Here is a 17,500-nt window from a genome sequence, read left to right as displayed (position 1 = left end):
TAACCTCAGTAAACGTTTTCAAAATGTGTTTATGGTCTCAATCGCTAGTTTAAAGCCTTCTTCAATGCAGTATGATGTTCATTTGGGACATTTTGGCCTCCCTGATTTTATATGTGACGATAAAGCAGGGTATGCATTAGGGCGTGGCTACGTCCTGATTGACAGGTTGATTGACCTCATGCCCATATAAGTAGAATCCATGTTTTTATTTTTCCCAGCATGCACCTGAAATGTTCAAGATGGCGCTGCCCAGATTAGAAACTATTGGCTTCTGAGCAGCAGTCCACAAACCAATGGGTGACGTCACGGATGTTACGTCCATTTCTTTTATACAGTCTATGTGTTTGATGGCCTCGAGCTGAACTTTCTATCATTACTACTATAAGGATCATCAACATTACTCTGCATAAGAAGCAGTCTGCTCAGCCAAAGAAGGACGGATGTGTAATGCAGATGAGTATTTTCGTACACCAGGCTCAATGACAAGTTATTAAATGTGCTCGGAAACAATTTAAAGTCCACTTTCGCTCAACTTCATGTGTGCAGAATGATGCATGGGCAGAGTTTGACTGTTTTCACCTTCACTTCCGCTGAAAGTGGAAAGTTTCTCAGTGTTCACCCAATAAAGAAATCTCAGTTTAATTAAGGTGTGTGTCTATAAGCATGATTTCCATTGATTTTTTTTGGGGAGGTGATGCTCAGCTGGGACCAACATGGCAAGGCAGTGATAAGAATTGTTTGCACAGAGCTTCAGATCTACTTTAAAAAAAATAAAAACTGGATAAAGTCCCGAAACAGACTTGTGAGTGCAGTGCGAGTAATAGTGTAAATGAGCACAACAATGTGACTGGAAACAAAGAAAAACAATCTCTGGAGGAAGAAGTACATGACTCTGATACAGCACCTTGGTTTGTGAGAGAACTTATTAAATTCACAAGTTATAACTTAAGGAACAACAACAACACGTCAGCTAATTAAACTGGAAGAAATTAGGAACATAAGCAAACACCAGCTTTCCAATCACGATCAAGGTATCATCAGTGTATCATTAGGAGTCCAGGATGTCTTATGCTGAAAATGTTTATTGAAGCTTGGCTTATAATACAGAGCAAAGCTCCTTTGAACCTTTGTATAATAAAGAAAGACAAACCTCTTTACAATTGCATCAGTCCACAGTGAGAGAGGAGCAAAGGTGCAATAAAATAAATAAATAAAGTTGTTATGGAGAGTAGGGTTGAGCGATTATGGCAAAAATCAAAATCATGATTAATTGAACTTTTAATCTTTTAAAAACTTAAGGAACTGCAACAAGTCGGCTAATTAAACTGGAAGAGGTTTGCATGTATCCCCTATAACTGTAACTGCAACATAACCCAAAACCAGCCGTCCAATAAAGCTCAAGTCTTCATGCTCCAGTTCCTTTGCTTTATGAGCATGATTTGTGATGTCACAGCTAGTTTAGAGCTTATTGTTGCTTCATTTTGCATCATAGACAATTGTAATGTGGAAATTTGAAGCTTTCAATGCAGAGAATGGACTTTAGGAGACATTGTGTGTGTGTTATAGTTCAACTTCAAGAGGATGAAAAGTCCATTAAAGAATTTTTGGTGGTCTTATCCAGGAGTTCACTCACCTGGACATTGGATGAAGGCCCAGTTGTAGCCCCTATCAGACGAGCAGAGACTCTGATCCAGCAACATGTCCCGATCTCTCAGTCTATCCCGATCTCTCGGTCCAGTCTTGGCATTAGCGGGTTTCAGAGGCCCTCGGTAGGAACCCTCCATGCAAACGCCTCTGCCGGTGTTACTGGGATCACCACACCAACCGCACTCCGCTCTCTCCAGACAGTCGGAACAAGTCCTCAAACCCGAACAGTTCTGGGCTGGAAGGATTGGAGGTGAGAGGGAATTAAAAAGAGGGAAAAATTGGTTAGAGACAAGTGAGAAGACCTCTTTACTTCCTTACTGGGGATTTCCACCGGGTCCATCAGCGACGCGGCAGAGGACGGAGCTCTGGGAGAGAAATCTGCCTTTTAAAATGAAGTTGCACTGTTAATACAGTAATTACGGCAGCCCTATCAAATCTGAACGAGAGCCTTTAGTCTACCGTAATTACTGTAGTAGCAGCACAATCAAATCCAAACGAGTGCCTTTAGTCTACCGTAATTACTGTAGTAGCAGCCCAATCAAATCTGAATGAGTGCCTTTAGTCTACCGTAATTACTGTAGTAGCAGATCAATCAAATCTGAACGAGTGCCTTTAGTCTACCGTAATTACTGTAGTAGCAGATCAATCAAATCTGAACGAGTGCCTTTAGTCTACCGTAATTACTGTAGTAGCAGCCCAATCAAATCTGAACGAGTGCCTTTAGTCTACCGTAATTACTGTAGTAGCAGATCAATCAAATCTGAATGAGTGCCTTTAGTCTACCGTAATTACTGTAGTAGCAGATCAATCAAATCTGAACGAGTGCCTTTAGTCTACCGTAATTACTGTAGTAGCAGCACAACTAAACAGCCCGATTTTGTTAACTTGCTCAAATTTTGGTTGATTTGGTCATTTTCTTTGATTTTTGTGCTTATATCATGTGTCAGTAGCTACGTAGCTAGATGGAGTCTTTATCTGTCTGTTTTATTTGTGTTTGTTGCTGAAATACAATCGGGAGGCTGCACGGGTTGTTTTATTTTGAAAGACAGAAGTTTTATTATGCCGATTCTGTGTCTGACGGACCGATGGAAATTGGGCTTTAGTCTCCTATCAGACTAGAAAGTAGTGAGGCTACATTTGTTCACACTTCCTCAAACTTACTACTTAACAGGTCATTTATCATCCAAAACAATACATGAGTATTTTTTCTGATCTAACATATTTACCACCATAATAACTTCTTTGATCAATGCCTTCAAAATAAAATCTTACAAAACACAGTTTACACCAAAACAGTTCACATGAGCTTTTTCTGATCTGCCATCATTATGTTTAAGGTTTGGTTTGGTTAGGCTTCGGCACAAGTACTACTTGAAATGTCCTGGTTGAAAGAAATGAGGTTAGGACAGCAGCGTTATATCATCATCACCATGCACCTACATTTGCTTAAGACTGACAACAGTCATAATTTACAGGGACAAGACTTCACCTGTCAGCAAAACGTACAAATAGGTCATGTCAAGCCCTTTTTTTTTGCTATTAAATGAATGAATGGAGCTGGAAATCTGGTGATATAGAAGAGAAAAGCTGGCATTGATAGCCATGAGGCAGACTAGGGTTGTATTAAATTGAATGGTGCAACAAAACTAATATGAACTTTCTGTATCCAAATCAAAGCTTTTAACTCCAAAACTAAAAGCAGTACTAATATTTACTTCCCACTGATCACATTTCATGGTTTCTTTGATTAATCACAGGAATGCATTGCTAACCCTCCTGTTGTCCTTGAGTCAAGGAAGGGAGGGAGGAAGAAAGATGGAAAGGAGAGAGGGAGGAAGGAAGGAAGAAGGAAGGAAAGACGGAAGGATGGAAAGGAGGGAGGAAGGAAGGAAGGAAAGGAGGGAGTAGGAGGGAAAGAGGGAAGGAAGGAAGGGAGGAAGGAAGGAAGGAAAGGAGGGAGTAGGAGGGAAAGAGGGAAGGAAGGTAGGAAAGGAGCGAGGAGGGAAGAAAGGTAGGAAAGGAGCGAGGAGGGAAGGAAGGTAGGAAAGGAGCGAGGAATGAATGAATGAAGGAAGGAAAAAATAAGGAAGGAAAGCAGGGAGGAAGGAAGGAAGAAGGATGGAAGAAGGAAGGAAAGACGGAAGGAAGGAAAGGAGGGAGGAAGGAGGGAGGAAGGAAGGAAGGAAAGGAGGGAGGAAGGAGGGAGGAAGGAAGGAAGGAAAGGAGGGAGTAGGAGGGAAAGAGGGAAGGAAGGGAGGAAAGGAGGGAGGAGCGAAGGAAGGTAGGAAAGGAGCTAGGAGGGAAGGAAGGTAGGAAAGGAGCGAGGAATGAATGAATGAAGGAAGGAAAGAATAAGGAAGGAAAGGAGGGAGGAAGGAAGGAAGAAGGGTGGAAAGGAGGGAGGGAGGGAAGGAGGAAGGGAGGGAGGAAGGAAGGATGGAAGGAAGGAAGGAAGGATGGAAGGAAGAAAGAAGGAAAGGACGAAGGAAGGAAGGAAGGGAGGGAGGAAGGAGGGAAGGAAGGAAGGCAGGGAGGGAGGAAGGAGGGAAGGAAGGAAGGAAGGAGGGATGAAGGAAGGAAGGAAGGAAAGGAGGGAGGAAGGGGGGAGGAAGGAAGGAAGAAGGAAACAAGGACAAAGGAAGGAAGAAGGAAAAAAGGACAAAGGAAGGAAGGAGGAAGGAAGGACAGAAGGAAGGAAAGGACGAAGGAAGGAAGGAAGGGAGGGAGAAGGAGGGAAAGGAGGGAGGAAGGAAGGAAGAAGGATGGAAAGGAGGGAGGGAGGGAAGGAGGAAGGGAGGGAGGAAGGAAGGATGGAAGTAAGCAAGGAAGGAAGGAAAGAAGGAAGGACAGAAGGAAGGAAGGAAGGAAGGAAGGAAGGAAGAGTCAAAACAGAAGGAGTCAATTTGACCCGGGAGGACGACACTAAGGTTAAGTATGTAGCTTTTATTATTTGCTTTAAACATTAATCTCTGCATCATTTTAATGCTCTAATATCACTTTAAATCTTACAGTAGAACATTTTATTTTTTGTCACACTGCACATAACTAAAAACAGCTCCAACAATAAAAGCCTTTAAGAGACGTAATCTACTTCCACTAAACACACTTTTCATCTTATGCTTTCACCTTTTTCTTTGACCCTCAACATTTATAACGAAATTGACTTTTCTGCTCCTTCCCACCTTCCGCCCCTCCCACGCTATTCTCATGTGTAGAGAAAATGCATTTGTATTCATAAAATGGATCTGACATTCAAAAAACGCTTTACTGCTTCAAATTAAAAATGACACTTTCCATTTTTTTCTTTTCTTTTTTTTTTCTTCATGGAAAAGCATTCAATGCGTGCAAAGCAAAACAAAAATCTCCATACTGAAGCCTTTTTTTTTTTTTCTTTGTGTGTGTGTGTGTGGCAGAGAGGAGACGACAGGTGACGAGAATAAGAAATCAAGCATTTTTTTACGGGAGGGGTTGGCTTTTCTCCAAGTTAACTTTTTATTTATTTATTTATTTATTATGGTGCTTTTTGAACCTTTCAGTCTTGTTTTGCTCCGGCTCTCAACATCAACTCATCTTCCTGTCATGATAAAAAAAATGTTAGTCTACAAAAAGGGGACGAGAGGGAAGGAGGGAAGAGAGAGGGTGGGAGGGGAGGGGAGCGGAGAGCGCACTCGAAGGTACAGTAAGACTCTCTTGGCTCGTACACAAGAAACCAAAAAAGGTTGAGAGAAGTTATCCGAGGTGTTGTTTCTTTTAGCCTGGCGAGATGATTCAAATGCAGCGTCAAGCTAAATTTGCATTTTCACCAGAAGTTGTTCTCTCTCTCTCTCTCTCTCTCTCTCTCTCTCTCTCTCTCTCTCCCTCTCTCTCTCCCTCTCTCTCTCTCCCTCCCTCTGTCACTCGTTCTCCCTCTCTCTCTCTCTCTCTGTTTCTCTCTCTCGCTCTCCCTCTCTCTCTCTCCTTTCTCCTATTTCTATTCAGTAAGCCAATCTTCTTCCCTCTCGCTCTCTTCCACAGTGATACCCTCTCTTCTACTCCTCCTCTCATTTCCCGTCATTTTCGATTTAATTAGATTTTTTTTCTCGATTTCTTTTAAAAAAAAACAAAAAAAAACACTGTAGGCATAAATTAAATCACAAAAAAGGACAAGAACTTCTTTTTCTTCAGTCTTCTCTTTTTTTCGTTTCTCCCCTACTGCGCTCTTCCCCTCAGGTTTTTACTTTCACCTCCTCCCTTTATTTCCTCTCTTTCTCCCTCAAGTTCTCATCTGAAAAAAAAAAAAACTTGCTGGATCTCCACCGTAGTCGAGAGTTCAAACACAGGAAGTTCAACAAGAATATTCCTAAATCCAACACACAGTATGGTTTCTCCTGTTAGCAAAGCACATATTTACATACCCAAGAGCACACTTTAATATCCAATAAATATACCAGACCTGTTTATCATTTTTTCTAATATGTTTCAAATTGCAGGAAATTGGTAACCTCAAACACATTTCATCCACCAAACTTTAACATTTCATAAAAAAAGAGAAATTATTTGCTTTCTCCTTGATTTATGATTTATCCAATTTGCATCCCTGCAGGTCGGGTTATTAAGACTCTCAGCTTCCAGCCCATAATAATCATGGAGCAGTGCTAAAAAAGCCACCTGTTTGACAGTTCTCCTCTTCACATTCATGGGTCTTTGCTTCCTGTTTATTTTCAAAATGTGAATAAAATGGCAGCTTTTATATTTTTTTATAAAAGGTTTCCATCAATTTTGAGGTGAAAAACTGGCATTTTGAGCCACGCTAGATGCCACTACAATACGTCCAACCTACGCATTTTGATGAGTAATGGGAGTGATGACAATTGGCAGCAAAGTAAATTATAGAGTTAGTTATAATTAGCTTTAGAAACACACATTTGTTAAACTAGGAAGTAAAGTTGTGAGACATTTGATATTTTGTAACCATAGCCTGTATATATAATGGACGTAACAGACCATTGGTTTGTAGACTGCTGCTCAGAAGCCAATAGTTTCGAAACTAGGCAGCACCATCTTGAAAATTTCATGAGGCATGAGGCGGAGCTGGGAGGTTGCTATGGTTGCGAGGGCTGGATCTCGAGGATATTGGTCAATCAACCTGTCAATCAGGACGTAGCCACGCCCTAATGCATACCCTGCTTTATCGTCAAATATAAAATCAGGGAGGCCAAAATGTCCCAAATGAACATCATACTGCATTGAAGAAGGCTTTAAACTAGCGATTGAGACCATAAACACATTTTGAAAACGTTTACTGAGGTTAGAAATCAAGTGAGAAGTTGGTGAATTCTCCATTGACTTGTATAGAGACGGTCGCCCCCTGGTGGCCTTTTGATAGAATGCAGGTCTAAGTTACTTCCGCGTTGGCCTCATTGCAGAGGTTTCTGAGTAGATTTGTGAAATGTGTGGGGCTACTGTGATTTTCCACACTCTTTATTCCCATTTAAAACATTTCTTTAAACAATCTCCTCAATATTACTTAACACAGAAACACACAGGACTCTCCTGAATAATAAAATGATCCTCTAGGCTTACATTATGACTGCTAGAATCAATTACTTCAACTTTTATATCTGAGGAATTATGTTATGTCTATGATTTTGGCTGGTTGGCTAAGTATACGATAATAACTAAGAGCTTTGGCCACCGTTGCTATGGAGACGAAGCCAATCAGAGGCACAAATCAGAGTATAACAATGGTGAATTCAACCAAGAATGTAAAATAAGTCTTCTCAATAACATCATTTCTTTCACTTCCATTCATCGTTTGCATCACATGTGACCGATTTTTAACATCTGTGATTGTGGTTTCTTGGCAAAAATGAACCCTGGGAGTTATAGCCCAAACTTTATATGAACCAGATCATAGAGAGGGTTCATCCTCGTCTTTATTTTTCTCTCTCTCTCTCTCTCTCTTCCATATCCACTGGATTGTATCCCACTTTTTAAAGATCTTATAACACTACAATGTGACCAAAACTTTTTTCCATTTGGTGTAATAACTCCTGAGCTGTAATGTGTAGAGGCACTTCTATTTTTCATTAAGTGCTTGAATAGACCAATCTGCATAAATCAAGCACAGTTCCACCTTGATAGTTTTACTGCTACTTCAAATTTTTTGGCAAAAGATATAATTTTACCACTTCTACAAATTAAATCGCATCTTCACCAGTTTTTTGGAACATAACATATTGGATGGAAATAATTATATTTTTTTTTTCTGAAAATGCTACCTCAGGCACCAAGTCCACTTTATTCCTTTCTTTAGCAGCGTTACAGATTTTACCGACATCGTTTTCCAGAGTTTAAAGAGCGTGCATCCAGAAACAGAGATTACCTCATCATCTAAACCAGAGCAATCAAACTCATTTTCATTCAAGGGCCAAATACAGACCAATTTGATCTCATGTGGGCCGGATCATTAAAAAGACGGAGGGAAAGAAGGAAGGAAGGAAGGAAGGAAGGAAGGGAGGAAAGAAGGAAGGAAGGAAGGAGGGAGGGAAAGAAGGAAGGACGGAGGAAGGAAGGACAGAAGGAAGAAAGTGGGATGGAGGAAGGAAAGAAGGAAGGAGGGAAGGAAAGAAGGAGGGAGGGAGGAAATAAGGAAGGAAGGAAAAGGGGAAAGAAAGAATGAGGGAGGGAGGGAGGGAGGAAGGAAGGAAGGGCAGAAGGAAGGAAGGAAGGAGGGAAGGAAAGAAGGAAGGAGGGAGGAAGGAAGTGGGATGGAGGAAGGAAAGAAGGAAGGAGGGAGGAAGGAAGGAGGGAAGGGAGGAAGGAAGGAAAGAAGGAAGGAAAGAAGGAAGGAAGGAAGAAAATGAGGAAGGAAAGAAAGAGAGAAGAAGGGAAGGAGGAAGGACAGACAGGAGGAAGGAAGGAAGGAAGGAAGGAAGGAAGGAAGGAAGGAAGGAAGGAATGCCACAAATATGAAGAAACAACCTCCGAGGATAATAAATGACATGAAGAAATGAGAGAGTGAAGGAAGAACAAAAAAAAAAAAAAAAAAAAAGAACACACATTCCTGCATGGACAGAAAAAGTGAAGTCCTTAGAGGTTCAATTACATAACGGCTTGTGTATAGATAACACAATTTACCTGCTGCAGTACGTTCTCCTCGCCTCAGTCTATTCTATTTTTAATAGCATTTCCAATTATCTGGTTTCATCTGTGTTCCACATGGAGAGAATTAAGGGAAGGTTACTGCCTGATGCTGTGTTGTGGACTCGGGGGTAGATGAAGATGAGAAAGAGAAACAGCGAGGAGGAGGAGGAGGAGGAGGAGGAGGAGGAGGGGTGGGTGGGGTGGGGGGTTCTATTACATGGCATTAGCTCCAGGCTAAGGAAGGAAGGAAAGAAAAGAAGGAAAGAAAGAAGGAAGGAAAGACGAGAGGAAAGGAAAGAAGGAAGGGAGGAAGGAAGGACAGAAGGAAGAAAGAAAAGGGGATGGAGGAAGGAAAGAAACAGAGAAGGAGGAAGGGAGGAAGAACAGACAGAAGGACGGAAGGAAAGAAGGGAGGAAAGGAAAGAAGGAAGGAAGGGAGGGAGGAAGGAAGAAGGAAGGGAGGAAGGAAGGACAGAAGGAAGGAAGAAAGGGGGCTAGAGGAAGGAAAGAAGAAATGAAGGAAGGAAGGAAGGAAGGAAGGAAGGAAGGAAAGAAAGATAGAAGGAGGGAGGGAGGAAGAATAGACGGAAGGAAGGAAGGAAGGAAGGACAGAAGAAAGGAAGGAAGGAAGAAGGATGGAAGGAAGGAAGGAGGGAGGAAAGAAGGAGGGAGGAAAGAAGGAAGGAAGGAAGGAAGGAAAGAAGGAATCTGTGTTGGAGAGAATTAAGGGAAGGTTACTGCCTGATGCCGTGTTGTGGACTCGGGGGTAGATGAAGATGAGAAAGAGAAACAGCAAGGAGGAGGAGGAGGAGGAGGAGGGGGGGGGTGGGGTGGGGGGTTCTATTACATGGCATTAGCTCCAGGCTAAGGAAGGAAGGAAAGAAAAGAAGGAAAGAAAGAAGGAAGGAAGGGAGGGAGGAATAAAGAAAGAAGGAAGGAAAGAAGGGAGGAAAGGAAAGAAGGGAGGGAGGAAGGAAGGACAGAAGGAAGAAAGAAAAGGGGATGGAGGAAGGAAAGAAACAGAGATGGAGGAAGGGAGGAAGAACAGACAGAAGGAAGGAAGGAAAGAAGGGAGGAAAGGAAAGGAGGAAGGAAGGGAGGGAGGAAGGAAGAAGGAAGGGAGGAAGTAAGGACAGACGGAAGGAAGAAAGGGGGCTAGAGGAAGGAAAGAAGAAATGAAGGAAGGAAGGAAGGAAGGAAAGAAAGAGAGAAGGAGGGAGGGAGGAAGAATAGACGGAAGGAAGGAAGGAGGAAAGGACGAAGGAGGGAGGAAGGAAGGACAGAAGAAAGGAAGGAAGGAAGAAGGATGGAAGGAAGGAAGGAGGGAGGAAAGAAGGAGGGAGGAAAGAAGGAAGGAAGGCAGGAAGGAAAGAAGGAAGGAAGGCAGGAAGGAAAGAAGGAATCTGTGTTGGAGAGAACTAAGGGAAGGTTACTGCCTGATGCCGTGTTGTGGACTCGGGGGTAGATGAAGATGAGAAAGAGAAACAGTGAGGAGGGGTGGGAGGGGGTGGGGGGGGGGGGTTAACAGCACCTGAGATTTAGATGTAGCTCATTCTATTACATGGTGTTAGCTCCAGGCTGTTTCCACAGTAAAAATGTCCTGTTAGATGGTGGCTGTATTTCCCATGAGGAAGAAATAAGGGAGGAAGAGAGGAAGAAGGAAAGAAAGAAGGGAGGAAAGAAGGGAGGAAGAAGGAAGGAAAGAAGGAGGGAGGGAGGGAGGGAGGAGGGAGGAAAGGAAGGAAAGGAAGGAAGTAAGAAAGAAGGAAGGAAGGAAGGAAGGAAGGAGGGAGGGAGGAAGGAAGGACAGAAGGACGGAAGAAAGGGGGATGTAGAGAGGAAGGTGGAGGAAAGAAGGGAGGAAAGAAGGAAGGAAAGAAGGAAGGAGGGAGGGAAGGAAAGAAGGAGGAAGGAAGGACAGAAGGAAGGTAGAAAGGGGGATGGAGGAAGGAAGAAGGAAGGAATGGTGGGAGGAAGGAAGGAAAGAAAGAAGGGAGGAAGAAGGAAGGAAGGGAGGGAGGAAGGAAGAAGGAAGGAAGGAAGGAAAGAAGGGAGGGAGGGAAGGAGGAAAGGAAAGAAGGAAGGAAGGGAGGGAGTCAGTCAGTTAACCCTCCTGTGTCGAGTAAAGGAGGGAAGGGAGGAAGAAGGAAGGAAAGGCGGGAGGAAGGAAGGCAGGAAAGAAGGGAGGAAAGGAAACAAGGAAGGAAGGAAGAAAGGGGGATGGAGGAAGGAAAGAAAGAGAGAAGGAGGGAGGGAGGAAGGACAGACGGAAGGAAGGACATACAGGAAGGAAGGAAGGGAGGAAGGAAGGGAGGAAAGGAAAGAAGGAAGGAAGGAAAGAACAGTCCAAACAGATGAAGAAGCTAATATGTGATGTAATCGTGCTCTGTAGATTAAGCTGTTGACTGAATGATGACAGCGGTTGTTTTTTTCCTGCCTGCGTGGACATTCATCAAGATTAAAAAACACAGACACTGATTTATTCACTTCAAACTGCTTAAATGTCAACGTTCCTGTAAAAAGGCTGATTACTCCGTCCTCGCTCTGCAGCAAAGCAACACCACTCTCTCCTGGGCTGATGACAGGAGGTGAACAAAGAAGGATAGCTGTAATTTGATTTCCATTTCTAGCACTTTACTGCAATTACATAATGAATGGTAGCTGGTGTATTTAAGATGTGTGTACAAAGTAAGAGGGAAGGAAGGAAGGAAGGAAGGAAGGAAGGAAGGAAGGAAGGAAGGAAGGAAGGAAGGAAAGGAGTAGGGAGGGAGAGAGGAAGGAAAGAAAGGAGTAAGGAGGGAGGGAGGGAGGGAGGAAGGAAGGAAGGAAGGAAGGAAGGAAGGAGTAAGGAAATGAGTAAGGAGGGAGGGAGGGAATGAGGAAGGAAGGAAGGAAGGAAGGAAGGAAGGAAGGAAGGAAGGGAGTACGGAGGGAGGAAGGGAGTACGGAGGGAGGGAGGGAGGGAGGGAGGGAGGAAGGAAGGAAGGAAGGAAGGAAGGAAGGAAGGAAGGAAGGAGGGAGGGAGGGAGGAAGGAGGGAAGGAAAGAAAGGAGGAAGGAAGGAGAGAGGAAGGAAAGAAAGGAGTAAGGAGTAAGGAGGGAGGGAATGAGGAAGGAAGGAAGGAAGGAAGGAAGGAAGGGAAGGAGTAAGGAGGGAGGGAGGGAGGGAGTAAGTAAGTAAGTAAGTAAGTAAGGAAGGAAGGAAGGAAGTAAGGAAGGAAGGAAGGAAGGAAGGAAGGATAGCTGTAATGTAATTTCCATTTATAGCACTTTACTGTAATTAAATAATGAATGATGGTCGGTCTATTTAAGATGTGTGTACAAAGCAGAGAGGAACTCTCTACTTGATTTGTGAGACGTTTTACGACTGATGAACTTGAAAATTCAACAGCTATAAAATCTTGCAAACAGCTCGGTGAAGCTTTAATGTTCATTGTCAAAGAAAACCAACTTCTGTGACTGATAAAAGTGTAATGTTTAAATGTTGATCCTTAGCAGCAGATGTGGTGAAATATAAAAAAGGCTCTATAGGTTTATTCTGAGAAGTTATGAAGAATGGCATTTGAGATCTTATACATCAATATCAAAGCTCTTACAATTTGTCTTGTGGGAAAAACATTGATACAAGAGATTTAAAATATCTGCGGATTCATCATTTGTCTCATTTTAAGGATATTTTTTTTAAATCACCATGGAGACAACTGTGGCTCAGGAAGTAGCATAGGTCGTCCACTAATTGGAAGATCAGTGGTTCGATACCTCGCTCCTCCAGGCCTTCATGTTGAAGTGCAAAATACTGTGTGTTAGCCTGCCGCCAACTGTGTGTGTGTGTGTGTGTGTGTGTGTGTGTGTGTGTGTGTGTGTGTGTGTGTGTGTGTGTGTGTGTGTGAGAATGGGTAAAGGAAAGAAGGAAGGACAGAGGAAAGAAGGAAAGTTTGAAGGAGGGAAGAAAGAAGGACAGAGGAAGGGAAGCAAAAGGGAAAATAGGAGGGGAAGAATAAAGGAAAGAAGGACAGAGGAAAAGAAGGAGGGAGGGAGGGAGGAATGAAGGAAGGAAGGGAGGAAAGAGAGAGGAAGGAAAGAAAGAGAGAAGGAGGAAGGGAGGAAGGAGGGAAAAAAAGAAGGAGGGAGGGAGGAATGAAGGAAGGGAGGAAAGAGAGAGGAAGGAAAGAAAGAGAGAAGGAGGAAGGGAGGAAGGAGGGAAGAAAAGAAGGAGGGAGGGAGGAACGAAGGAAGGGAGGAAAGAGAGAGGAAGGAAAGAAAGAGAGAAGGAGGAAGGGAGGAAGGAGGGAAGACAAGAAGGAGGGAGGGAGGAACGAAGGAAGGGAGGAAAGAGAGAGGAAGGAAAGAAAGAGAGAAGGAGGAAGGGAGGAAGGAGGGAAGAAAAGAAGGAGGGAGGGAGGAACGAAGGAAGGGAGGAAAGACAGATGGAAGGAAGGAAGGGAGGAAAGAAGGAACAGTCAAAACAGGCAGGGTCAATTTGACCCGGGAGGACGACACAAGGGTTAAAAAAATAAAAAGTTCAGCAAAGATTCAACTCTTGTAACTATGAGGGGCGATAACACACTAGTTTTGCCACTTGATGCACAAACTTCGTGTCTTTTTAAAGTATTTTAGCATAGTTTATGTACTTAAATCTACTTGTATGCTCTATGTTTTACTTGGCTAGGAGTCAAATTTCCCCTCAGGGACAATGAAGTGTTTGCTGCAGTTTTAATTTATGTTCTTGAGTAGCTGCGAGTCACTGATCGGCTCTTTGGATGATAGGAAAAGGACGAAACAATGAAGACAGAATATATGTTACTGTAGCAACACCTTTCAGTGTATTTCAGCGAGACACAACACAATCTACACAACTTACACAACCTACACAACTTACACAACCTAAAAGCCTCAAAACTGACCAAAAAGATGAATCAACACCTCGGCCAGGTATTAGATTGTAGTTCACAGGGTTATTTTAGGGTTTTCCTTTTCACTTTGTGTGTGTGTGTATGTTTTTGTATTTTTGACAGACTGGCCAGTGACTGTGATCTGATTACAGCTGAACATCGGTTTCTGTCTCACACAAACACACAAACACAGATATACAGGTCGACCAGATGATAGCTAGGTTGTTGTTGCTGATATTGGTTTTGCTGCAGAGAAAGAAATAGACTTATTTTCTCGGAGGCAATCTTCACAAGAAATCTGTGTGTGTGTGTGTGTGTGTGTGTGTGTGTGTGTGAGAGAGAGAGAGAGAGTGAGGTAGAGAGAGAGCGAGAGAGAGAGAGATAGAGAGAGAGAGAGAGAGCAAGAGAGGGAGGGAGAGTGAGAGAGAGAGAGAGAGAGAGAGAGAGAGAGAGAGAGAGAGAGAGAGAGAGTGAGTGAGAGAGAGAGAGAGAGCAAGAGAGGGAGGGACAGGGAGAGAAAGAGAGAGTGAGACAGAGAGAGAGAGAGAGAGAGAGAGGTAGAGAGAGAGAGAGAGCGAGAGAGAGAGAGAGAGAGAGAGCAAGAGAGGGAGGGACAGGGAGAGAAAGAGAGAGAGAGAGAGAGTGTGTGTGGAAGAGAGAGTGAAAGAGAGAATGGAAGAGACAGTGAGAGAAAGAGAGAGAGCGCGAGAGAGAGAGAGAGAGAGAGAGAGAGTGAGAGGTTAGGGTGTGTGTGTGTGTGTGTGTGTGTGTGTGTGTGTGTGTGTGTGTTGTCTATCCAGTGTGAGGTCTGTCTGTAGCTTCACATACTAGAAGGAGGAGAGGAGCGAAGTGGAAGGCAGCTTATGGCTCCTACACTTGATGTATTATGCATGGTTGGAGCCACGGTTGGAGCCACAGATCTGTATGCTATACTGGCTTCAGCGATGATAACTGTCAAGTACTGTAGGAGCAAATGGATTACATGAGATGGAGCCAGACGATACGTGCTATTCAGGGACACCAAATATCAAAATATCAAACCCCCGGTGTGATGAACACAATGTGGCACTGAGACGATGATGAAAATCCCCCCTCCTCCTCTCCGACCCCCCCCCCCCCCCCTTGCAATGAGAGATAGCTTAAACTCCTCAGATGATTTGTCCTTCCTTCCTTCATTCTTCCTTTCCTTTCTTTCTACCTTCCTTCCCTTATTCCTTCCTTCCTTCCTCCCTCCTTTCTTCCCTTTCCTTCGTTCTTCCCTCCCTCCTTTCCTTCCTTATTTCTTCCTTCCTCCCTCCCTTCCTTCCTCTGTCCTTCTTTCCTTTCTTCCTCCCTTCCTCTTTTCCTTTCTCCCTCCTTCCTACCTTCCTTCTTTCCTCTGTCCTTCCTTCCTTCCTCCATCCTCCCTTCCTTCCTTTCATTCCTCCCTTCCTTCTTTCCTTTCCTTCCTCCCTTCCTTCCTTTTATTCCTCCCTTCCTTCTTTCCTTTCCTTCCTCCCTTCCTTCCTTTCATTCCTCCCTTCCTTCTTTCCTTTCCTTCCTCCCATCTTCCCTTCCTTCCTTTCATTCCTTCCTTCTTTCCTCCGTCCTCCCTATCTTCCTTTCATTCCTTCCTTCTTTCCTCTGTCCTCCCTTCCTTCCTTTCATTCCTCTCTTCCTTCTGTCCTTTCCTTCCTCCCTCCCTCCTTCTTTCCTTCCCTCCTTCCTTCCTTCCACCTGTCCTTCTTGACTTCCTATTTTCCTTCCTTCCTTCCTTCTTTCCTTTCCTTTCCATCCTACCTTCCTTCCTTCCGTCCTCCCTTCCTTCCTTTCATTAAACTGCAGCATAAAGATTTACAGAAGAACAACTGAAGTCTTCCTTCCTTCCTCCCTCCCTTCCTTTCTTCCTCCCTCTCTCCGTCCTTCCTTCTTTCCTTCCTTCTTCCTCCCTCCCCCTTTCCTTCCTTCTTCCTCCCTTCCATCCTTTCTTCCTTCATCCCTTCTTTCCTTCCTTTCTTCCTCCCTCCCTCCTTCCTTCCTTCCTTCCTTCCTCCTCCCTTTCAAAATCTACCTTATATATGATTAACTGGTTGTCCTTTGGCATGTGCATTAGACTCTATCTCACGCTGCTGATTTTCATACTATTCAAATACGAGAGCTGTAAGTGTGTTTTTTATGGGTTAAGAACTCCCAGTCTGCAGACATATCACTGCAGTTGTTCTCCTTCCCCTACAGCAATTGTTTGTGAAAGTCAAGTGTGAAAAATGAAGAATGAAAAAAAAAAAAAAAGCTACTCCCGGCAGTACCCAACAGGATAGATGCAGGATAAACACCTTGAATGTGTGCAGAAAAGAGAGTGTTGTGAAGCCAACACCTATAATTAAATGCTTGACAGACTCATTTATAGCTGTCGTTTTCATTTAGCTCCAGGTATTAACAAAAATAATAATAATATTAATAAAGCAGGAAGCTGGACACTGTCATATAAGCCAAAGAAATGAGGACAGTACTATCAGGATAGGGATGAAAAATCAGCTTTTTCAATAAAGTTGAAAATAAATGTGACTGGTGGGGCAACACTGGAGCTAATTATTTCAAGAGGTTGTGTGGAAGAGGAGGAGGAGTGTGTAAGTGAGCCTCCAGCCAATATGAAAAAAAAAATAGGAATGATACAACAAAGCCTACGGCCAAATTGATCTGATAAAGAAATGACCCAGTTCAGTTGGGATCCTCAGACGAGCAAAAAGACACAAGCCATAAATCCTTCATCTTGTACCCTGCAGTTCTGGCTCCCTAAACAAGGCATGATTAATCAATAAACAAGAGAAGCGAGGAGGCACAAAGTTAGATATGAAGCATCACTATGCAAAGAAAGAGTGATGGACTGTTAAAAAGAGCAACAATGCTGCCTGTATGTGAGGACGCGGAGAGTAAAGTATCCTCGCCATGTGTCATATTTTACATTATAAGTGGTATTATGAGCAACAAAAAAGGTAAAAAAATAGCTGAACAAAAGCCTCCTACACACCTTCTGCCACCAAATTTGTATGAATAATGAAAGAGAGATGGGGTGGGGGAGGGGGAGGGGGAGGGGGGGGGGCACCATTATGTAAGCACAATGAAGGAAAAGGGAAAAACAATCTTGGCTGCAGAAGTGTTTGCACTGGCACCAGCAAGGAATAATAATCACCAGTAAAAAAGAACAAGACTAAGTTTTGTTTTTTTTGTTTTTTTTAAGCTATTTCCTTAACTCCTACAAGACGAGAAGACGTTGCAGCAAAATGACTATTTGTCTGACGAAAACCAGACAGAAAAAAAAAAAACATCAATATAAAGTTTTTTTTTTACCTGAGGGGAACAATTTGACAGTTTGACAGATTTTCTCCCACACCAGAAAACTTGTTGAAACTGGCAAATAAAATATGGTAAGAGGACAAAAAAATAAAGGTTTAGCTCATACAGAGAGCTGATCCATGTGTAAAAGATAATCAAAAGTGGCTGTTTGGCACTTTAGGCTACATTTTAATATGTGGAAACAAAATATAATATCCAAAACTCCAAAATTACAGTGTAGATTTAAAACTCAGGCAGGCTTTTACGCCATCTAGTGGCCGTAATAATAATTAGTAATTACCTCAAATGTAAGGTGACTTAATGAGATGGTTTTACTTTATTATGAGGAGGTTGTTTGGCTAGACAGGAGACTCTATTCACTTCCTGTTTCCAACTGAGAGTGTCATGTATCCCACAGACTGTATAAAAGAAATGGACGTAACATCCGTGACGTCACCCATTGGTTTGTGGACTGCTGCTCGGAAGCCGATAGTTTCCAATCTGGGCAGCGCCATCTTGAAAATT

General features: G+C 43.1%; 1 protein-coding gene across 1 annotated transcript in view; it reads right to left on the bottom strand.

Annotated features, from left to right (window-relative positions):
* Window positions 1–17,500, bottom strand: part of atrnl1a (attractin-like 1a) — a gene marked incomplete at its 5' end in the record, with an annotated part of 358,740 nt that overhangs the window by 263,221 nt on the left and 78,019 nt on the right. Inside the window, 1 exon segment of the mRNA XM_053333595.1 lies at window positions 1,634–1,882. Coding sequence (XP_053189570.1) covers window positions 1,634–1,882 — 249 coding nt within the window.

Source organism: Scomber japonicus, chromosome 14 (genome assembly GCF_027409825.1).
Source record: "Scomber japonicus isolate fScoJap1 chromosome 14, fScoJap1.pri, whole genome shotgun sequence".
NCBI classification, from domain to species: domain Eukaryota; kingdom Metazoa; phylum Chordata; class Actinopteri; order Scombriformes; family Scombridae; genus Scomber; species Scomber japonicus.
This window is presented reverse-complemented; position numbering and strand designations above follow the sequence as displayed.